The 20,904-nt window shown below is 43.3% G+C and overlaps 1 protein-coding gene across 3 annotated transcripts in view; it reads right to left on the bottom strand.

Moving 5' to 3' along the window:
• MAPK8IP1 (mitogen-activated protein kinase 8 interacting protein 1) overlaps positions 1–20,904 on the bottom strand; it is a 105,729-nt gene that overhangs the window by 62,796 nt on the left and 22,029 nt on the right. Inside the window, exon 1 of one of the 3 annotated variants that reach the window (XM_040328166.1) lies at positions 4,669–4,752. The exons of the other annotated variants lie outside the window; for them this stretch is intronic. Coding sequence (XP_040184100.1) covers positions 4,669–4,721 — 53 coding nt within the window. The 5' untranslated portion in view covers positions 4,722–4,752. Of the gene's footprint in view, positions 1–4,668; positions 4,753–20,904 lie in introns of those variants that run through there. 3 annotated transcript variants of the gene reach the window in all.

The raw sequence follows: 20,904 nt of genomic DNA, 5'->3' as shown, positions 1-20,904 counted from the left end.
TGATATAAGGTGGTCTCTGGTCACCAGAGCCCCCCTCCACATCAGAGTTCCCCCCTTAGATCATGATCTGCAGCGTTCCCCTTTACATAAGAGTTCCCTTTCACTGTAAGGGGGAATCCTGCAGACTCTGATGTAAGAGGAAACTCTGTGCTGGCTGGGTTATAGTAACCTGACCTTCATGTCAATGAAGACATTTTTATTTTTATTTTTTACTTTTGTTTAACTTAAACACATTGCAAATAGCACTAGCTACTGTATATGTTTATAGTTTAAATACTGACATTTGCATTGTTCGGCACTGAAAACTGTAATTTTAGGTACTTTTTTTGCACTGGCAGTAAAAGACGTGGTTCTGCCAGTAAATTTTATGATTTTTGTCAGTAAATTCTCGTGCGTGATTGTGTAGACAGGGCCTCAGTGCACTGTATTGCCCGGGGGCCTATAATGCTCTTAAGATGACACTGGGTCAGAGACAGGATAAAAGAGATGGTAAGAGACTGCAGACAGGATACAAGAGATGGTCAGAGACTGCAGACAGGATAAAAGAGATGGTCAGAGACTGCTGACAGGATACAAGACCCGGTCAGTGACTGCAGACAGGATACAAGACCCGGTCAGAGACTGTATGAAAGATTTAGCTCTGGGAAACACTTTTTGAAGGATAAATAGTGCATTTTATATACAATTATGTAGATCAGACCAAAATGAGGGACAAATGGAGGAGGACAGAGGGACTTTGTTTCAAATCAGGGACAGTCCCCCGAAATCAAGGAGAGTTGGGAGCTATGACAATGAGACACCAACGAGACACCAACAATGGGACATCATTCCTTTTACTGACACCAACAAAGAGACACCATTTATTTTACTGGCACCAAAAATGGGACATCATTCTTTTTACTGACACCAACAAAGAGACACCATTCCTTTCACTAACACCAATGATGGGGCACTATCCCTCCCATTTCCACCAATGACGGGGCACTATATCTCCCATTACCACCAATGATGGGGCACTATCCCTCCCATTACCACCAATGATGGGGCACTATTCCTCCTATTACCACCAATGATGGGGCACTAATCCTCCTATTATCACCAATGATGGGACACTCTTCCTTATCCTACAGATCACAGGCATTTTGTAATTTTCTTACTCCTATTGACCACAGTCTGCCCCCCCCCCCCCCCCAGAGATAGTAAACTGGACCTTTGTTTAGAAAGTTTGGACACCCCTGATCCACAACAGTAGAAGTTCTGGATGACATTCAATAAACAATTATAATAGAAGTTCAAGGAAATCCATAAATATCGGCTCCATGATTAAATATAATGGCATAATGCATTCAAATATTAAAGGAAGAACTGTGTACAGTAACCCATAGCAACCTAATTTCAGCATTTACCAGTGTACAGCAATTAGAACAATGGAAGACAATTGGTTGCCATGGGTTACTTCACACTGCAAACCGGTAATGCTATTCTCCTATTGATTTCTATTTCCACTGATCATCTGCAGAAGAGCCGGCTCCGTATTTTTATATACATCCTGCGTGTACGCCGCGTCACTTTTGCTGACAAAGTGCATCCTTCAGGCCTGCAATGACCTGGGAGAATTTTTTCTCACGTCCTTAGTGTTGTGACAAAGGCCCGCGAGGCCGCGACACAAAATGCAGTGACCTCTAGCAAACAGATCTCAAGTTATAGAAGTCAGAACAATGAAACATCAATTCTGATTGGTTGTCACTCTGCACTTTTCCATAGTACTCCGTTATACTGTTTAATAAGCCAAAGTGCTACTAATTAGTCCCCTACAAGAGATAATCGTTCCATGATAGGACTTTAAGGAGCTCATCGAGGCTTTACTGAGCCCATAGGATCAAAAGAAAAATCTCTCTCAGGAAAACAAAACTTAACCCCTCCAGCATCAGAGAACCTTATATAAAGTATATATATATATTTTTTATATAGATCTATATAGATATCTATATATCTATATATATTCATATTATATTACCATTATACCTACAGTAAAGTATATACATAAGCCTGAATGGTATTTTACCATTATACAATTATATTACCATTATTACTTTTATCTAACGTTTATTTCCAATATGTTATTATTGTGATTTTACCATAATTACCATTTCACTACCATCATATTACAATATTACCATTAGTTCATTACATTGTATTACCATTAGGTTATCATTACCATTAGATTACCATTATTAACATTATAGTATCATTATTATTACTATTATTCAATATACCTGAATATTTTTTATTTATTTTTTGTTTACCATTATATTACCATTATAGTATCATTATATTACCATTATATTATTATTATTATACTACTATTATCGTTATTATTACTATTATTCATATATACCTGAATAGTTTTTTTTTTTACCATAATATTACCATTATAGTATCATTATATTATTATTATATTACTATTATCGTTATTATTACTATTATTCATATATACCTGAATAGTTTTTTATTTTTTTTACCATTATAGTATCATTATATTACCATTATATTATTATTATTATATTACTATTATCATTATTATTACTATTATTCATTTATACCTGAATAGTTTTTTTTTTTTACCATTATATTACCATTATAGTATCATTATATTATTATTATATTACTATTATCGTTATTATTACTATTATTCATATATACCTGAATAGTTTTTTCTTTTTTTTACCATTATATTACCATTATAGTATCATTATATTACCATTATATTATTATTATTATTATTCTATTACTATTATCGTTCTTATTACTATTATCCATTTATACCTGAATAGTTTTTTTCTTACCATTATATTACCATTATAGTATCATTATATTATTATTATATTACTATTATCGTTATTATTACTATTATTCATATATACCTGAATAGTTTTTTATTTTTTTTACCATTATATTACCATTATATTATTATTATATTACTATTATCATTATTATTACTATTATTCATATATACCTGTATATTATTATTATATTACTATTATCGTTATTATTAATATTATTCATATATACCTGAATAGTTTTTTATTTTTTTTTACCATTATAGTATCATTATATTATTATTATATTACTATTATCGTTATTATTTCTATTATTCATATATACCTGAATAGTTTTTTTTTTTTTTTTTACCATTATATTACCATTATAGTATCATTATATTATTATTATTATATTACTATTATTATATTACTATTATCGTTATTATTACTATTATTCATTTATACCTGAATCATTTTTTATTTTTTTTTACCATTATATTACCATTATAGTATCATTATATTATTATTATATTACTATTATCGTTATTATTACTATTATTCATATATACCTGAATAGTTTTTTCTTTTTTTTTACCATTATATTACCATTATATTATTATTATTATATTACTATTATCGTTATTATTACTATTATTCATTTATACCTGAAAAGTATTTTTTTTTTTTACCATTATTACTATTATACTTATATACCTGAATAGTTTTTTTTTACCATTATACTATCATTCTTATATGACATTATACAGTATTGCCATTATGTTACCATTATATGAAATTAGATTACCATTCTTATATGGCATAGGATTACCATTATACATATAAGGTATAAATATAAACCGTAATAGTATTTTAATCCTACTGGGAACAGTTGCCAATGTTATGAAAAGATAAGACTGATATCTTTTATAGAAAAGGCGTAATCCTTAAATCCATAAACGATATGCAAAACCCTATAAGCTAATAATGTATGCAATGATGACATCACTCAAGGCCTTGTATGGCAGGGCAAAAAACAAAACAAAAACAACAATCCATGAGGCGTAGTAACCCATAGCAACGGATCACTATACCAACCAACCACAACCATCTTCCACTCATTGTATTTCGGTCCAGCAATATTTACATGATGAGGATTGGTTGTGCTGACTCGTTACAGAATACACAGCTCAGCTGCAGAAGAACTTCAAGTCCCAGCAAGCCCTCCCCCCTCCCCCATACTGGGCCTGCCTGGACCCCCCAAGAATCCCAATACATTGTACAATACAATAGTTCAGGAAGGAGGCCGGCACAGCCAACACAGGCCTATATGGAAGAGAATACATGAAATAAAAGCGGTGCCATGGAGGGAATGTCCTCTGCAGTCCAGGGACAATGGGGACCCTCCCAGTTCTCCCAGTCCTCCCATTTCTCCCAGTCCTCCCAGTTCTCCCAGTCCTCCCAGTCCTCCCAGTTCTCTCAGTCCTCCCAGTTCTCCCAGTCCTCCCAGTTCTCCCAGTCCTCCCATTTCTCCCAGTTCTCCCAGTTCTCCCAGTTCTCACAGTCCTCCCAGTTCTCCCAGTCCTTCCATTTCTCCCAGTTCTCCCAGTTCTGCCAGTCCTCCCAGTTCTCCCAGTCCTTCCATTTCTCCCAGTCCTCCCATTTCTTCCATTTCTCCCAGTCCTCCCATTTCTCCCAGTCCTCCCATTTCTCCCAGTCCTTCCATTTCTCCCAGTCCTTCCATTTCTCCCAGTCCTCCCATTTCTCCCAGTCCTCCCATTTCTCCCAGTCCTCCCATTTCTCCCAGTCCTCCCATTTCTCCCAGTCCCCCCATTTCTCCCAGTCCTACCATTTCTCCCACTGGTTCTCCAGCCAGCTGGCCTCATCCTCGCTGGATTCCATCTGCGTGGAGCCCAGGCCTCCGCCTCACCCCGCTGCCTCCCTCTACTAAAATTAATAAGCTCCCTTCCCCTCCGCTGCGCATCTCTGCTCATTAAAAATACATGGAAGCAAGTGTCTGACAGCAGCACAATCTGGACGGCGTTGGGTTTCAGAGAGCAGCCAATGGGGGGGGGGGGGTAATTGGTTAGATAAATGCTCACTTCGCTCTTCCAGGTAGTGAAAGTGTTAACAGAAAAGTGATCGGGTTCTTTGTACCGGCGGAGGTGACTATTGATAGCCTGAGACTAGATCTGATCACCACACATGTTACAATCTGATTGTACGATTTCCAGATTGTAGTGCAAGGGCCTGCCTGATTGTATAGAGATTGATGACGTGGTTATAGCCCCGTACACACCATCCTGAAAATCGTACGAAAAATGCCGCATTTCTAAACGATCGTACAGTAATCGGATCGTTAGTACAGAGCTTTTGAGAGCCGATCAGGACAGTTCATCCGATATTATTCTATCGGACGTGCACGGAAATTTTTTTTTTGTACAATGCCAGATCGTACGATTTTCGTTTAATCAGTACAGCTGTCGTTCGAAAATGCAGCACAAATGCATCACAACACATGACATCACAACACATGACATCACAACACAACACATGACATCACAACACATGACATCACAACACATGATATCACAACACATGACATCACAACACATGACATCACAACACATGACATCACAACACATGACATCACAACACAACACATGACATCACAACACATGACATCACAACACATGACATCACAACACAACACATGACATCACAACACAACACATGACATCACAACACATGACATCACAACACATGACATCACAACACAACACATGACATCACAACACATGACATCACAACACAACACAACACATGACATCACAACACAACACATGACATCACAACACATGACATCACAACACAACACATGACATCACAACACAAGACATCACAACACATGACATCACAACACATGACATCACAACACAACACATGACATCACAACACATGACATCACAACACATGATATCACAACACATGACATCACAACACAACACATGACATCACAACACATGACATCACAACACAACACATGATATCACAACACATGACATCACAACACATGACATCACAACACATGATATCACAACACATGACATCACAACACATGACATCACTACACATGATATCACAACACATGATATCACAACACATGATATCGCAACACATGACATCACAACACATGACATCACAACACATGATATCACAACACATGACATCACAACACATGACATCACAACACATGACATCACAACACATGACATCACAACACATGACATCACAACACATGACATGGCAACACATGACATCACAACACATGATATCACAACACATGACATCACAACACATGACATCACAACACATGACATCCCTTCTGAATTTTTATTCTGTCGTACGAGAATTTTCGCGACTCCAGTAAACTCTTCAGATTCGATCTTCCCAGGTTGACACCTGGGCCTGATCGGTTGCCCTTTCCTTACCACCACTGAGCGGACAGGTAGTGCCGTCTATCAGAGCCACTTTATCAGTGCCATCTGTCAGTGCCGCCTATCAGTGCAGCTCATCAGTGCCCATCAGCGCAGGCTCATCAGTGCTTATCAGCACAGCCTATCAGTGCCTATCAGCGCAGCCTATCAGTGCCTATCAGCGCAGCCTATCAGTGCTTATCAGCGCAGCCACATCAGTGTCACATATCAGTGCCCATCAGTGCTGCCTTTCAGTGCCACCTCATCAGTGTCCATCAGTGCTGCCTGTCAGTGCCACCTCATCAGTGATGCCGCATCAGTGCCTATAAGTGTCACCTATCAGTGCTTATCAGCATTGCCTATCAGTGCCCATCGGTGCCGCCTGTCAGTGCCTATCATGTCAGCTAGTGACTTTCCTGTGCTATCTTCCTGTGTTGCACTATTCGCCCATATCTCCATTCCAGCTACAGACCCCCCATCACTCTAATTTGAATAACTACACTTAGACATTAAGGGGAGTGTTTATAAAACAATTACATAGCAGTTTACCCAGTGAAAGTGTGTGTGGAAATGGGGCACAAAATAAATGTTATTAGGGTATTTCCTGTGCTGGTCGAATGTTTTTCATTTACCTATAATGGAAAGCAACACATTTGGCAGCTAGATGGCGCGAAGTAACATAAAAATTGCTTATGATACTCAGCACCCTCTAGTGGCCAAATGTGGTATTTTCCAGCTTAAGTTAATGAAAAACACACACAAGAACATAACATTTAGATCCATTTTCAAAGCATGTCAGCATTGGCTGTTCTGTTGTTTCTTGGTTGTCAGCTTCCCTTTAAAACACATAAAATGTCTCCACTGCCACTTTAATAGAAATAAAACATCAAACGTGATTTTAATGAATCCGAGTAAAAAGAAAAATGCATTTTTTTTCTTTAAATTGTTTTTCTTATTTCCCAAAGCGCCCGTGTCACAGAAAGAGGTTTTTCTCATTTAGATAAGTAGATGATAAATCTGTCCTCTCCTCATTTGAATACAATTTGCATTTAATTCTATTGCAACTGTCAGCAAATGACAGGGTAGAAATATCGCGGTGCGCGAGCGTTTCGCGGTCCGTTCGCCCCGGTATGATATATAGGCGTCACACCATTCCATGGTAATAAACAATGGCACTCAGCAACCAATTATAACGAGATACAGAGCCCGTATTCGGCTTGCCATGGCAGAACACTTGTAAAGAGGCATCTCAGCGCCATAAATTGAATTTAATTTGCAGAGAGTAAATTGCCAGGCTACGGTACAATGCGCACAATGCTCGCAGGACAAACTCTGATTGGTCAGATCGAGGAAGATGGAATTTATTGGGGAAGCACAATGGCTTAGTGGTTAGCAGTGCTGTCTTGTAGCACTGGGGTTGTTGGTTTGAATGCCAACTAGGACACGACCTGCATGGAGTTTGCATGTTGTGCCTGTGCGGGTTTCCTCCAAAGACAGGCTCGTTGGCTCTATGATGTGAGATGGGGACCTTAGATTGTAAGCTCCTAGAGGACAAAGACTGATATGAAGGTACAATATATAACCACTTGATGACCAGGGGGTAGATCCACAAAGAAATTACGCCGGCGTATCTATTGATACGCCGGCGTAATTTCAAAATTCCCGCGTCGTATCTTTGTTTTGAATCCTCAAAACAAGATACAACGGCATCTCGGCTAGATCCGACAGGCGTACGTCTTCGTACGCCGTCGGATCTAAGATGCAATTTTCGGCGGCCGCTAGGTGGCGTTCCTGTCGTAATCCGCGTCGAGTATGCAAATTAGCTATTTACGGCGATCCACGAACGTACGTCGGCCTATTGCTTTTTTTTCCGTCGTTTGCGTTCGGCTTTTTCCGGCGTATAGTTAAAGCTGCTATATGGTGGCGTACTCAATGTTAAGCATGGCCGTCCTTCCCGTGTACAATTTTGAATTTTTTATGTCGTTTGCGTAAATCGTTCGCGAATAGGAATTTGCGTAGAATGACGTCACCGTCGTAAGCATTGGCGGGTTCCGGTTTAATTTCGAGCATGCGTACTGGGATACCCCAGGGAAGGCGCATGCGCAGTTCCAAAAAAAATGTTGTTTACGTCGGGTCATGACGTATTAACAAAAAACATGCCCCCATCACAGCCATTTGAATTCCGCGCCCTTACGCCGCGAGAGATACACTACGCCGCCGTAACTTATGGCGCGGATTCTTTGTGGATTCAAACCAAAGCAAAGTAAGTTACAGCGGCGTAGTGTATCTTAGATACGATGCGCCCGGCGCAGATGTCTGTGGATCTGCCCCCAGGCCTTTTCTGGCACGTCTTTCCACTGGGACTTTAAATGGGACGTGAGGGAAAATTCACGCCCCCATCCCTGTCTGTATGCATAGAAGGGGGAAGGTTGGGACTTTGATTGAGGTGTGTGGGGTGGAACCATGCATCGTAGAAATTAGGGTTGTCCTGATACCTAGTATCGGTACCGATATCGAGCATTTGCCCGGGTACTTGTACTCGGGCAAATGCTCCGATGCTTCACCCGATACTTGTACTGTCAGCGGTCTGATCATTGCGGTGGGGGGAGTTACAAGCACCGATCACCGCTGTATAGATTTAAAAGCTGTTTCTCCTTACGGCTCCTTACTGTTCGGAATGTACAGAGTCAGTGATCACGGACTCTGTACATTCACATAACTGAAACATCGTAAACTGTGTTTACAATGTTTCAGTTTATGAATGGAGAGGAGCCGCTGTCTTCTCTCCATTCATTTTAAGCGCAGTTGAGGCTGCAGAGAAAGGGACTGGGGAATCTGTGTCCCTAGTGCCTTTCCCTGTCTCAAAGGGGAGATGTCAGAGGTCTGTTATCTCACCAAAGCCCCCCAACAGGGCTGATAAAAAAAATAAAAAAAAATAATAATAACTAAATTAATTGTAAAAAACATAAAAAAATAAAAGAAAAAACAAACTGACACTGTCCACCCCCCTCCCCCTTAAAAAAAAAAGCATTGTAAAAAAAATACAAATCAATAAAAAAAATTGTAAAAAATAAAAAAAAATTTAAAAAATAAAATAACTAATTGTAAAAAAAAAAAAAAAATTGTAAAAAATACTACTGACACATGTGTATCGGTAATCAGGAAAAAGTATCGGTAATCGGGAAATTGGCGAGTACTTGAAAAAAAGTATCGCTACTTGTACTCGGTCTTAAAAAAGTGGTATCGGGACAACCCTAGTAAAAACATATAACAATATAGCACATAATACATGAATATACATTATATATAATCCTCCATGTAGTGGATGAACAATGTCACAAAATGGAATCTAAGACATGGTAAAACCATCTAAAATTATTGATGGATAGTAGATGCATCAGAAATAATCTCAACGCGTTTCGTGGACTTCTATCCACTCGTCAGGAGCAAAAAATGCATCAAGATTCTGAAGAAAGGAATATAAGAAACCAATGATCTAATGTGACTACCCAGACGGGGAAGATAAAGATAAGAAGAAAATGACTATCCATGCTAAAAAATACTCAAGTTTGAACCGATAAAAGGGACCGTGCGACACCACATGCCAAGGATCGGCCAATTGAGTCTCGTCTGGGAGCTGAGGAAGGGAACCAACAGGAAAAACCAGGAGCAAGTGCCTAGGTCCCCAAGAAGTGTCCTAGGCGAAAGGTCTTCGTATCTCGGTTAGGGGGAATTCTATAATGTATGAAATGAAATAAATGGTATGTAACCATAATAGTGGAAATCAATAGGGCAAGGTGAAGTAGAACCCATAACCACGGTGAAGGAATGGTATGAAACGTATGACCAAAGGAACAAGGAGGATGATAAGCCAGTCAAATCCAAGGAAGAAAGAAAAGAGTCTCATGAAAAAAGAACAAGAGAAGAATAGGAAACAATTGGATAGTACAGATACTCCCAAAGAATGTCAAAATGGAAACACTGGGGTAGATTCAGGTAGCAATTACGCCTGCGTATCCATAGATACGCAGCGTAAGTGCTAAGTAGCGCCGGCGTATCGACTTTCTGTATTCAGAAAGCTCGATACGCCGATTGTAGCCTAAGATATGACTGGCATAAGGCTCTTATGCCGTCGTATCTTAGGCTGCATTCTGACGCTGGCCGCTAGGTGGCGTTCCCATAGTGGTCAGCGTAGAGTATGCAAATTGCATACTCACGCCGATTCACAAACGTACGCGCGCCTGGCGTTCGGGCTTTACGCCGTTTGCGTACGGCGCTTCCGTCGTAAGGCTGCTCCTGCTATTAGGAGGCGCAGCCAATGCTAAGTATGGACGTCGTTCCCGCGTCGCGTTTTTCGAAGTTTGCGTAGTTTGCGTAAGTGGATCGTGAATGGCGCTGGATGCCATTTACGTTTCCGTCGAAGCAAATGACGTCCTTGCGACGTCATTTACCGCAATGCACGTCGGGAAAGTTTCCCGACGGAGCATGCGCACTACGTTCGGCGTGGGAACTCGCCTAATTTAAATGATCCACGCCCCCTACGGGATCATGTAAATTACGCGCGCTTACGCCGGCCACTTTTACGCAACGCCCCCGCAAATTACGTAGCAAATGCTTCGTGAATGAAGCGTAGCTCAAGTAATTTACGGAAGCGTAGCGTAAAAACGGTACGCTGCGCCTCCGTAGTAGTGCGCGCCCCTACCTGAATCCACCCCACTGTGCACAGGAGTGCTCGATGTGCATTTACCTTCGTGGAACGTGACAAAATAAAAGGCCAGGCTGAGAGAACACTGGTCTGGATATGCATGAGTGTGCCACCCTGACAACTGTCTGTCATTAAAATGGGGACCGGAACATGAGCCCAGCATGACCATTAGTTCCCCTCCAGTGTCACGCTGGTGTGCCACAATAGGAGAGACAGCCCGACGTGCCGCCGGAAGGACTCCCAACGTGTCAGCCAAGCCGAAATATCTGCGTGCGCAGTGGGACGCCTTAAGAGGACGTCACACGCATAACGCAAATGGCGTGCCGACGATATACTATAACTTTTGCGCAAGCCAATCAATATACGCTTATTGGGATTTTTTTTTAATCAAAAATATGTAGCAGAATACATATTGGTCTAAACTCTAAATTGATGAAAAAATCTGATTTTTTTACATTTTTTTATAGGATATGATTTATAACAGAAAGTAAAAAAATGTTTTTGTTTTTTTCAAAATTGTCGGTCTTTGTTTATAGCACAAAAAAAAAAAAAAAAGCGCAGAGGTGATCAAATATCACTAAAAGAAAGCTCTATTTGTGGGAAAAAAGGACATACATTTTGTTTGGGTACAGTGTTGCATGACCGCGCAATTGTCAGTTAAAGTGGAGCTACACCAAGAAAAAAATAACAATTCTAAAATGCTGCAAAAACATAATACATTTTTTTATACATACCTGAAGTGCCTGTTGCTAGGCAGATCGTCCTAATCTGCCACTTCCTGATCTGCGTCCGTCTTCTTTCTTCTGCTCTCCGGCTGCCTCCTGGGAAATGGGTGAGCGGTGTCTTCTGGGACCTTGTGTGTGTCCCAGGAGACATCCTCCATTCACGTCGCGCCATGCGGCTCGCGCATGCGCAGTAGGGAATCGGGCGGCGAAGCCGCAAGGCTTCACTTAATGATTCCCTCACCGAGGATGGCGGTGGTGCAGCCGAGACCTGAGCGTTTGCTCGGCTTTGGCTGCCATCATCGCGGGCACCCTGGACAGGTAAGTGTCCTTATTAAAAGTCAGCAGCTACAGGGTTAAAAGCTGCTGACTTTGAATTTTTATTTTTTTTAACCAGACCTCCGCTTTAACCTCTCCCCCCCAACGCTACAGCCGAAGACAGCTACAATGTGGGCCCAAATTGCCGGTTTCCATGCAAGTCCTCCTGTGCATGTGCTGCCTGTGGAATTTGGTGCGTCGGAATTGCTACAGACGGTCGGATTTTCCGATAGGAATTTTTTCTAAAATTCCCATGAGGACTGCTGGGAAGTATGACATCATTTTGGACTAGGCCAGAAACTAGGAAGCAACTGAAGAAATAAAAAAATAAAAAGTTTATAACAAGTAAATACAATGGGCCAGATTCACGTACAATTGCGCCTTTGGAAACTTAAGCCATTTAAGTTACACCGCTGTAAGTTTTCAGGTTTAGTGCTCGATCCACAAAGCACTTACCTGGAAACTTGCGGCGGTGTATCGTAAATGCGTCTGGCGCAAGGCGGGCCAAATCGAATGGGCGGCTAACATTTAAATTAGGCGCGCGCCCGCGCCGGACCTACTGCGCATGCTCCGTTTCCTAACTCCTGCCGTGCTTTGCGCGAAGTGACGTCATTTTTTCGAACGACGACGCGCGTAGCGTACCTCCGTATTCCCGGACGGCTTACGCAAACGACGTTAAATTTAGAATTTCGACGCGGGAACGACGGCCATACTTTAGACAGCAATACGCTTGCTGACTAAAGTTAGGGCACCAAAAAAACTACTAACTTTGCGACGGGAAACTAGACTAGCGGCGATGTAGCGAACGCGAAAATCCGTCGTGGATCCGCCGTAACTCCTAATTTGCATACCCGACGCTGGTTTACGACGCAAACTCCCCCCAGCGGCGGCCGCGGTACTGCATCCTAAGATCCGACAGTGTAAAACAATTACACCTGTCGGATCTAAGGGATATCTATGCGTAACTGATTCTATGAATCAGTCGCATAGATAGAAACAGAGATACGCCGTCGTATCTCTTTGGTGAATCTGGCCCAGCATTCCTTCCTATCTATCTACTAAGACGACTGGCAGCATAAAGATTAAAAATAGTTAATGTTGATTAAGAGAGTTTTGTTCCACTTTTATAAGGAAAGCATTGATCTCTATGATGGGGAGTCATACCTTCTAAACCAGATCAGAGGTGGGAAAAGGCCCGCCATCGTCTTTAGCGCCAAGCCCATGGAGCCCTCAGTGCAGTCCCTCTATGTGTGTCTCTTGTGCTGATTATCTGGGGATTGGGAGATCTCAGTTATAGATCTGCTCCTTTCTTCTCACTGCTCCTAGGCTGATGATAACACTCAATTCCAAGAACCGTGAGCAGTGAGCTGTTTTCACTCTCGGCCACTCATCAGTTATAGTAATGTATTTACAGCAGATCATAAGATTAGTCTGGCAGAGCCCACAGACATAGGAGGGTAATTGGATGCATTGGCACGATCCAACCACCCTCTGGCACATGGCACCACCATAGATAAGAGAACTTGCTGGGCCGAGCATTCGTGTCAGTTCTATGCAGAGAGGAGGGGAATATGGAGAGTAACCCAGTTTCTCCCTGGGGTTAGGGAAAGGGGGGGCAGTAGCAAACACCTATTTTTCTGCCCAATCCCAAATACTAATAATCATCACATAATCTGGCTGAAAACAATCAGATCAGGCATTTTTTTTTTTAAACAATTGTGGGTGGCATTAAAGTGGATGTAAACCCGAAAAAAAATATTATTTCCTATCATCTGTGCCCAGTCTTGCCACACAGAGTTAATCCAGCTCTGAGCAATCCTCTTTTATTTTTTTAGTGAAATAAAACGGACTTACAGGGAAAAACCTTAGTCCGTTCCGCCCCCTTGCTGTGAGTGACAGGTTATTTACATATCTCATGCACTAGTCTGAGACAGGCACATCCTGTGTAAAACGTTCACAATTCACATCCCTCTCCCCTTCTCTCCCCTCCAGCTCTCCCAGGATTGGCTGCATTTACTGTGTTTTGAATGGATGTTTCTCATCATGGGGTGTGATCCACAGTTCAGTGTGACGAGGAAATGCATGTATATTGCAGTGAAAACACAGAACAGAAAGCAGAATATACACAGACAAGTGATCTGATTTAGGTTACCCCTCCTTATCTCTACATAATCCCTCCTCATCTCCATAACCCCTCCTTCTCTCCATAACCCCTCCTTCTCTCCATAACCCCTCCTTAGCTCTCCATAACCCCTCCTTCTCTCCATAACCCCTCCTTATCTCTACATAATCCCTCCTCATCTCCATAATCCCTCCTTCTCTCCATAAACCCTCTTTATCTCCATAACACCTCCATCTCTCCATAACCCCACTATGTCTCCATAAACCCTCCTTATCTCCATAACCCCTCCATCTCTCCATAACCCCTCCTTCTCTCCATAACCCCTCCTTATCTCTACATAATCCCTCCTCATCTCCATAACCCCTCCTTCTCTCCATAACCCCTCCTTATCTCTACATAATCCCTCCTCATCTCCATAACCCCTCCTTCTCTCCATAAACCCTCCTTATCTCCATAACACCTCCATCTCTCCATAACCCCTCCCTCTCTCCATAACCCCTTATCTCTCCATAACCCCTCCATCTCTCCATAACCCCTCCTTCTCCATAACCCCTCCTTCTCTCCATAACCCCTCCATCTCTCCATAACCCCTCCATCTCTCCATAACCCCTCCCTCTCTCCATAACCCCTCCTTCTCTCCATAACCCCTCCCTCTCTCCATAACCCCTTATCTCTCCATAACCCCTCCATCTCTTCATAACCCCTCCATCTCTCCATAACCCCTTATCTCTCCATAACCCCTCCATCTCTCCATAACCCCTCCATCTCTCCATAACCCCTCCCTCTCTCCATAACCCCTTATCTCTCCATAACCCCTCCATCTCTCCATAACCCCTCCATCTCTCCATAACCCCTCCTTTTCTCCATAACCCCTCCATCTCTCCATAACCCCTCCTTTTCTCCATAACCCCTCCTTTTCTCTATAACCCCTCCTTCTCTGCATAACCCCTCCGTCCCTCTGCATAACCCCTCCTTATCTCTCCATAACCCCTCCTCTCTCCATAACCCCTCCATCTCTCCATAACCCCACTATCTCTCCATAACCCCTCCATCTCTGCATAACCCCACTATCTCTCCATAACCCCTCCATCTCTCCATAACCCCTCAATCTCTCCATAACACCTCTTTATCTCTACATAACCCCTCCTTCTCTCCATAACCCCTCCATCTCTTCATAACCCCACTATCTCTCCATAAACCCTCCTTATCTCCATAACCCCTCCTTATCTCTACATCTCCATAACCCCTCCATCTCGGCATAACCCCTCCTTCTCGGCATTACCCCTCCTTCTCTCCATAACCTCTCCATAACCCCTCCCTCTCTCCATAACCCCTTCCTCTCTCCATAACTCCTCCTTCTCTCCATAACCCCTCCTTCTCTCCATAACCCCTCCTTCTCTGCATAACCCCTCCTTCTCTGCATAACCCCTCCTTCTCTCCTCCTTCTCTCCATAACCCCTACATCTCTCCATAACCCCTCCTTCGCTCCATAACCCCTCCTTCTCTCCATAACCCCTTCATCTCTCCATAACCCCTCCTTCTCTCCATAACCCCTCCTTCTCTTCATAACCCCTCCTTCTCTCCATAACCCCTTCATCTCTCCATAACCCCTCCTTCTCTCCATAACCCCTCCTTCTCTTCATAACCCCTCCTTCTCTCCATAACCCCTCCTTCTCTCCATAACCCCTCCTTCTCTCCATAACCCCTCCATCTCTCTATAACCAATCCTTCTCTCCATAATTCCTCCCTCTCTCCATAACCCCTCGTTCTCTCCATAACCCCTCCTCCTCCATAACCCCTCCTCCTCTGCATAACCCCTCCGTCCCTCTGCATAACCCCTCCTTCTCTTCATAACCCCTCCTTCTCTCCATAACCCCTCCTTCTCTCCATAACCCCCCCATCTCTCCATAACCCCTCCTTCTCTCCATAACCCCTCCTTCTCTCCATAACCCCTTCATCTCTCCATAACCCCTCCCTCTCAACGTAACCCCTCCATCTCGGCATAACCCCTCCTTCTCTCCATAACCCCTCCATCTCTCTATAACCAATCCTTCTCTCCATAACCCCTCCATCTCTCCATAACCCATCCTTCTCTCCATAACCCCTCCATCTCTCTATAACCAATCCTTCTCTCCATAATTCCTCCCTCTCTCCATAACCCCTCGTTCTCTCCATAACCCCTCCTCCTCCATAACCCCTCCTCCTCTGCATAACCCCTCCGTCCCTCTGCATAACCCCTCCTTCTCTTCATAACCCCTCCTTCTCTCCATAACCCCTCCTTCTCTCCATAACCCCCCCATCTCTCCATAACCCCTCCTTCTCTCCATAACCCCTCCTTCTCTCCATAACCCCTTCATCTCTCCATAACCCCTCCCTCTCAACGTAACCCCTCCATCTCGGCATAACCCCTCCTTCTCTGCATAACCCCCTCATCTCTCCATAACCCCTCCTTTTCTCCATAACCCCTCCTTCTCTCCATAACCCCTCCTTCTCTCCATAACCCCTCCTTCTCTCCATAACTCCTCCATCTCTCCAAATTTAAATGTATGTACCTGTACGCCCATTTGCCTATCCGTGCCATTCTGCCCACGTAAAAATGCGTGCGCTGGTCAGCAAGTGGTTAAACAATAATCTTTTGTTTTTACTTCTTTTGGACATTCTTCTTTTGAAATGTCTGGATATAGCAGAAGAAGCTGCTGATGTCATTGGTTAGGACAGAGAAGAGAAAGGAGTCAGACCTGAGCTTTGATCTCCGTAGGGGGGGGTGGGGAATGAGTCATCCACTTACGCGCTCTTCCTCTATTATCATATGACATCACTTTTCATTCATGGCTTTCCACTGTGTAAACAAATTACTGCTATTTCCACGGTGAGCTCAGCATGCCGACTTAAAATGAATTTATGGATATGTATTCCTATCAGACAGTCCTTCACGGCCAGCTTTGGACCGTCTGACATGAATTCCAATTATACTGACATTTAACAATAAATGAGAAGAAAGGCCAAAGAGATGTACGCAGAAGAGAAAGCATGATGATTACCGGAGGAGAGAACAAGCTATAGAGAGATTAACCAGTGCAAAAATCCAACATCTACACCAGGGATATGCAATTAGCGGACCTCCAGCTGTTGCCAAACTACAAGTCCCATGAGGCATAGCGAGACTCTGACAGTATCAAGCATGACACCCAGAGGCAGAGGCATGATGGGACTTGTAGTTTGGCAACAGCTGGAGGTCCGCTAATTGCATATCCCTGATCTACACAATGAAGTCACATAGGCCAATCTCTCAGATGAGAATGGGTGGCCTGTGCTTGTTGGAAATGCACGCTACTGGGACCGGGGGGGGGGGGGGCTGACTGATAACCTTTGACCTGACTAGGGCCATATACAACTAACTGGTCCTTTTGGGGCATGTTACTGCCCCTTCCACTGGGTTTGTCTAAGCCAGGGGTGCCCAACCTTTTGAAGAGCAAGAGCCACTTAACCACAAAGGGGAGTTCCACCCACAATTTCACTTTTTAAATATAAATACCCCTGTAATACACAAGCTTAATGTAGTCTAGTAAAGTTAGTCTGTAAACTAAGGTCCGTTTTGTTAGGTTGTTACAGCATTTAGATAGTTTATAATCTAGAAATAGACCGTGGCCATCTTAAGTGTGGGCATCATGAAGCCAGACTGTATGACTTCCTGGATTTCAGCTTTGCATATCTCACACACGCTCAGTGCACAAGCAATGTAATAGGTTTCAGTCAGGTTTGCAAGGACTACTGGGAAACATGATGCCTATCCCAGAAACCCTTGCAAATAGCCTAGGCTAATAAGGGGGAGGAAGTAATGAAGGACTACAAAATAAAGGTATTTACAAGCAACAAATTAAATAAAAATTGTCCATTCTGAACACTATGAGATTAGAGCATGCAGCACAGACAAACATAAAAAAATAGGTGGAACTCCACTTTAAGCCCCGGACCAATATGCAGCTAAAGGACCAAAGATGTTTTTACAATTTGGCACTGCGCTGCTTTAACTGGTAATTGCGCGGTCATGCAATGTTGTACCGAAACGAAATTGGCGTCCTTTTCTTCCCACAAATAGAGCTTTCTTTTGGTGGTATTTGATCACCTCTGCGATTTTTATTTTTTTGTGCTATAAACAAAAAGAACGACAATTTTGAAAAAAATTCAATATTTTTTACTTTTTGCTATAATAAATATCCCCCAAAAATATATAAAAAAAAATGTTTTCCTCAGTTTAGGCCGATACGTATTCTTCTACACATTTTTGGTAAAAAAAATTGCAATAAGCGTTTATCAGTTGGTTTGCGCAAAATTTTTAGCATTTACAAAATAGGGGATAGTTTTATTGCATTTTTATTTATTATTTTTATTTTTTACTACTAATGGCGGCGATCAGCGATTTTTTTTCGTGACTGCGACATTATGGCGGACACTTCGCACAATTTTGACACATTTTTGGGACCATTGTAATTTTCACAGCAAAAAATGCATTTAAAATGCATTCTTTATTGTGGAAATGACAGTTGCAGTTTGGGAGTTAACCACAGGGGGCGCTAAAGGGGTTATGTTTCACCTAGTGTGTGTTTACAACTGTAGGGGGGTGTGGCTGTAGGAGTGACGTCATCGATTGTGTCTCCCTATAAAGGCAATGACACGATCGATGCGCCGCCACAGTGAAGCACGGGGAAGCCGTGTTTACACGCGGCTCTCCCCGTTCTTCAGTTCTGGGGACCGATCGCGGGACCCCAGCGGCGATCGGGTCCGTGGGTCCCACGGTCCCGGAGCTTTGGACCGGGTCGCGGGCGCGCCCACGACCCACGGCTGGGTCCCAGAGCTTCGGACCGGGTGACGGGCGCGCGTCTGCGACCCACGGCTGGGTAGATGTACAGGACGTGTATATATACGTCCATCTGCCCAGCCGTGCCATTCTGTGGACGTATATATACAGTGGGCGGTCCTTAAGTGGTTAAGTGTCTTGGTACCCGGTCGTGGGCCACAATCAGCCAGGCGGGTGGATGGCAGCTGACTCGGCTCTTTAGAGCCTTCTCTACTCTCAGCACACCAAACTCGCGGGTAATAGAAGTCAATGGCTCAGTGCAGGTAACCCACAGGTGCACTTCTCTGCACCTGTGGATCCGTTTGAAAGAAGCCCAGTAATCACTGCAGAACAGATATGTCCATATGTACACTGTGATTTTATTAATAAACGTACCTTTAATAACAGTATTCTATTTTATTCCATTCCAGAGCAGGAGGTCGCGGGCCACATCAGAGGGCTCCACGGGCCACTGGTTGGGCACCCCTGGTCTAAGCCTTGGAACTTGCAAGGTCACATTAAAGATACTTTTACAGTATAGAAAGTTCAGAAATTCAGGCCATAACTTGTGACTCACTACTGCACAGTTCAATATTATAAGGTATATTTTCTCCATGAAAGGCCCCTCTAATAATGGTAACTGCGGGTCAATGCCTTGGGGCCTGTGAAACACAAAGGACAGTGTGTAGGGAAGTGCAGGTTTTCCTCCGTCCAGTAGGTGGTACTGTGTCATTATACAAATGGAGTGGAGTTTGTAGAGAGAATTGTCCCCTTATGGACTCCATTGGTGTCTCAGAGGGTACCAGCTGTCTGATTGGATGCTGCAACTTCTTGTGACCTTTGGCATTCATCTTGGTGTGGGACCTTATAAATGCCAACCCGTGCCTACCAGATTGATTGGGCCATGGGTGTTGCGACAGTAGAAGCTGCTGCTTTTGCTCCTGTTGAGGATGTCGCTGTGATCGCCCTTAAAGTGCCACCAGTAGACATCGCTACCACTACTGTGCCGTTCCACCTGTCCAGAAGAAGGTGGGCTATGTGAAAGCTTCCCGTGGCCGCGGTCGGGGCCTACCCCAAAGACTACCGGAACCTAAAGTCACCAGTACAGTTGAACCTGAAAAAGTGTCTGCTAAAATGGTGCGGAAGTCTCCAAATCCATGTGTGCTTCCCAGGGGCGGACTGACAACTCATGGGGCCCCCCAGGCAATAGGAGATTATGGGGCCCCCGGGCAATAGGACATTATGGGGCCCCCGGGGAATAGATTATGGGGCCACACAGTATACATACACACAGAATACACATACACACACTGAAAAGGTACTGGAGAGGCGGGGCAGCTATAATCTTGGGATTTTTTTAAAAACACAGATTTTTACATACTGTCCCTGGTTTTAGTGAGGCTGGCAATCCTGATGGGGCCCCCTAGTGGGGCCCTCGGGCAGTGCTCGAATGGTCAGTCCGCCCCTGGTGCTTCCTGGATTGGGAAGTACCAGAGCTTTGCCAAAACTTGCCCGTTTGCAAAGAGTGCTCATCAAAAGAGTTGCCACAGAATATGGTCTGGAATTTCCATATGTTCCTAAGGAGATTATGCAGGAAATCGAATCCAATTGAGAGCAGTGGTACAGCGAAGCTCTCTGGGACTGTCTGTGCCAAAACCTTTCAGAAAATCTGGCTATTCATCGGTCATGGATGAGCGGTATAATGGGTGCCTGCTGCACTGGAATTACGGCCGGCATATCTATGCTGATAAAGTGGTCATCTGCAGACCTGGTAAAGACAATGTTGTATATTTTGTCACCATTTTGGATAACCAGGGGAAACCAGTGACTTTGAGGCCTCGTACAGACGACCGGATCTATCCGCTGGGATTTATCCGCGGATCAGTTCCAGCAGATAGATCCGGT

Source organism: Rana temporaria, chromosome 11 (genome assembly GCF_905171775.1).
Source record: "Rana temporaria chromosome 11, aRanTem1.1, whole genome shotgun sequence".
NCBI classification, from domain to species: domain Eukaryota; kingdom Metazoa; phylum Chordata; class Amphibia; order Anura; family Ranidae; genus Rana; species Rana temporaria.
The sequence above is the reverse complement of the archived record's forward strand: the minus strand, read 5'-3'. Positions and strand labels throughout refer to the sequence as shown.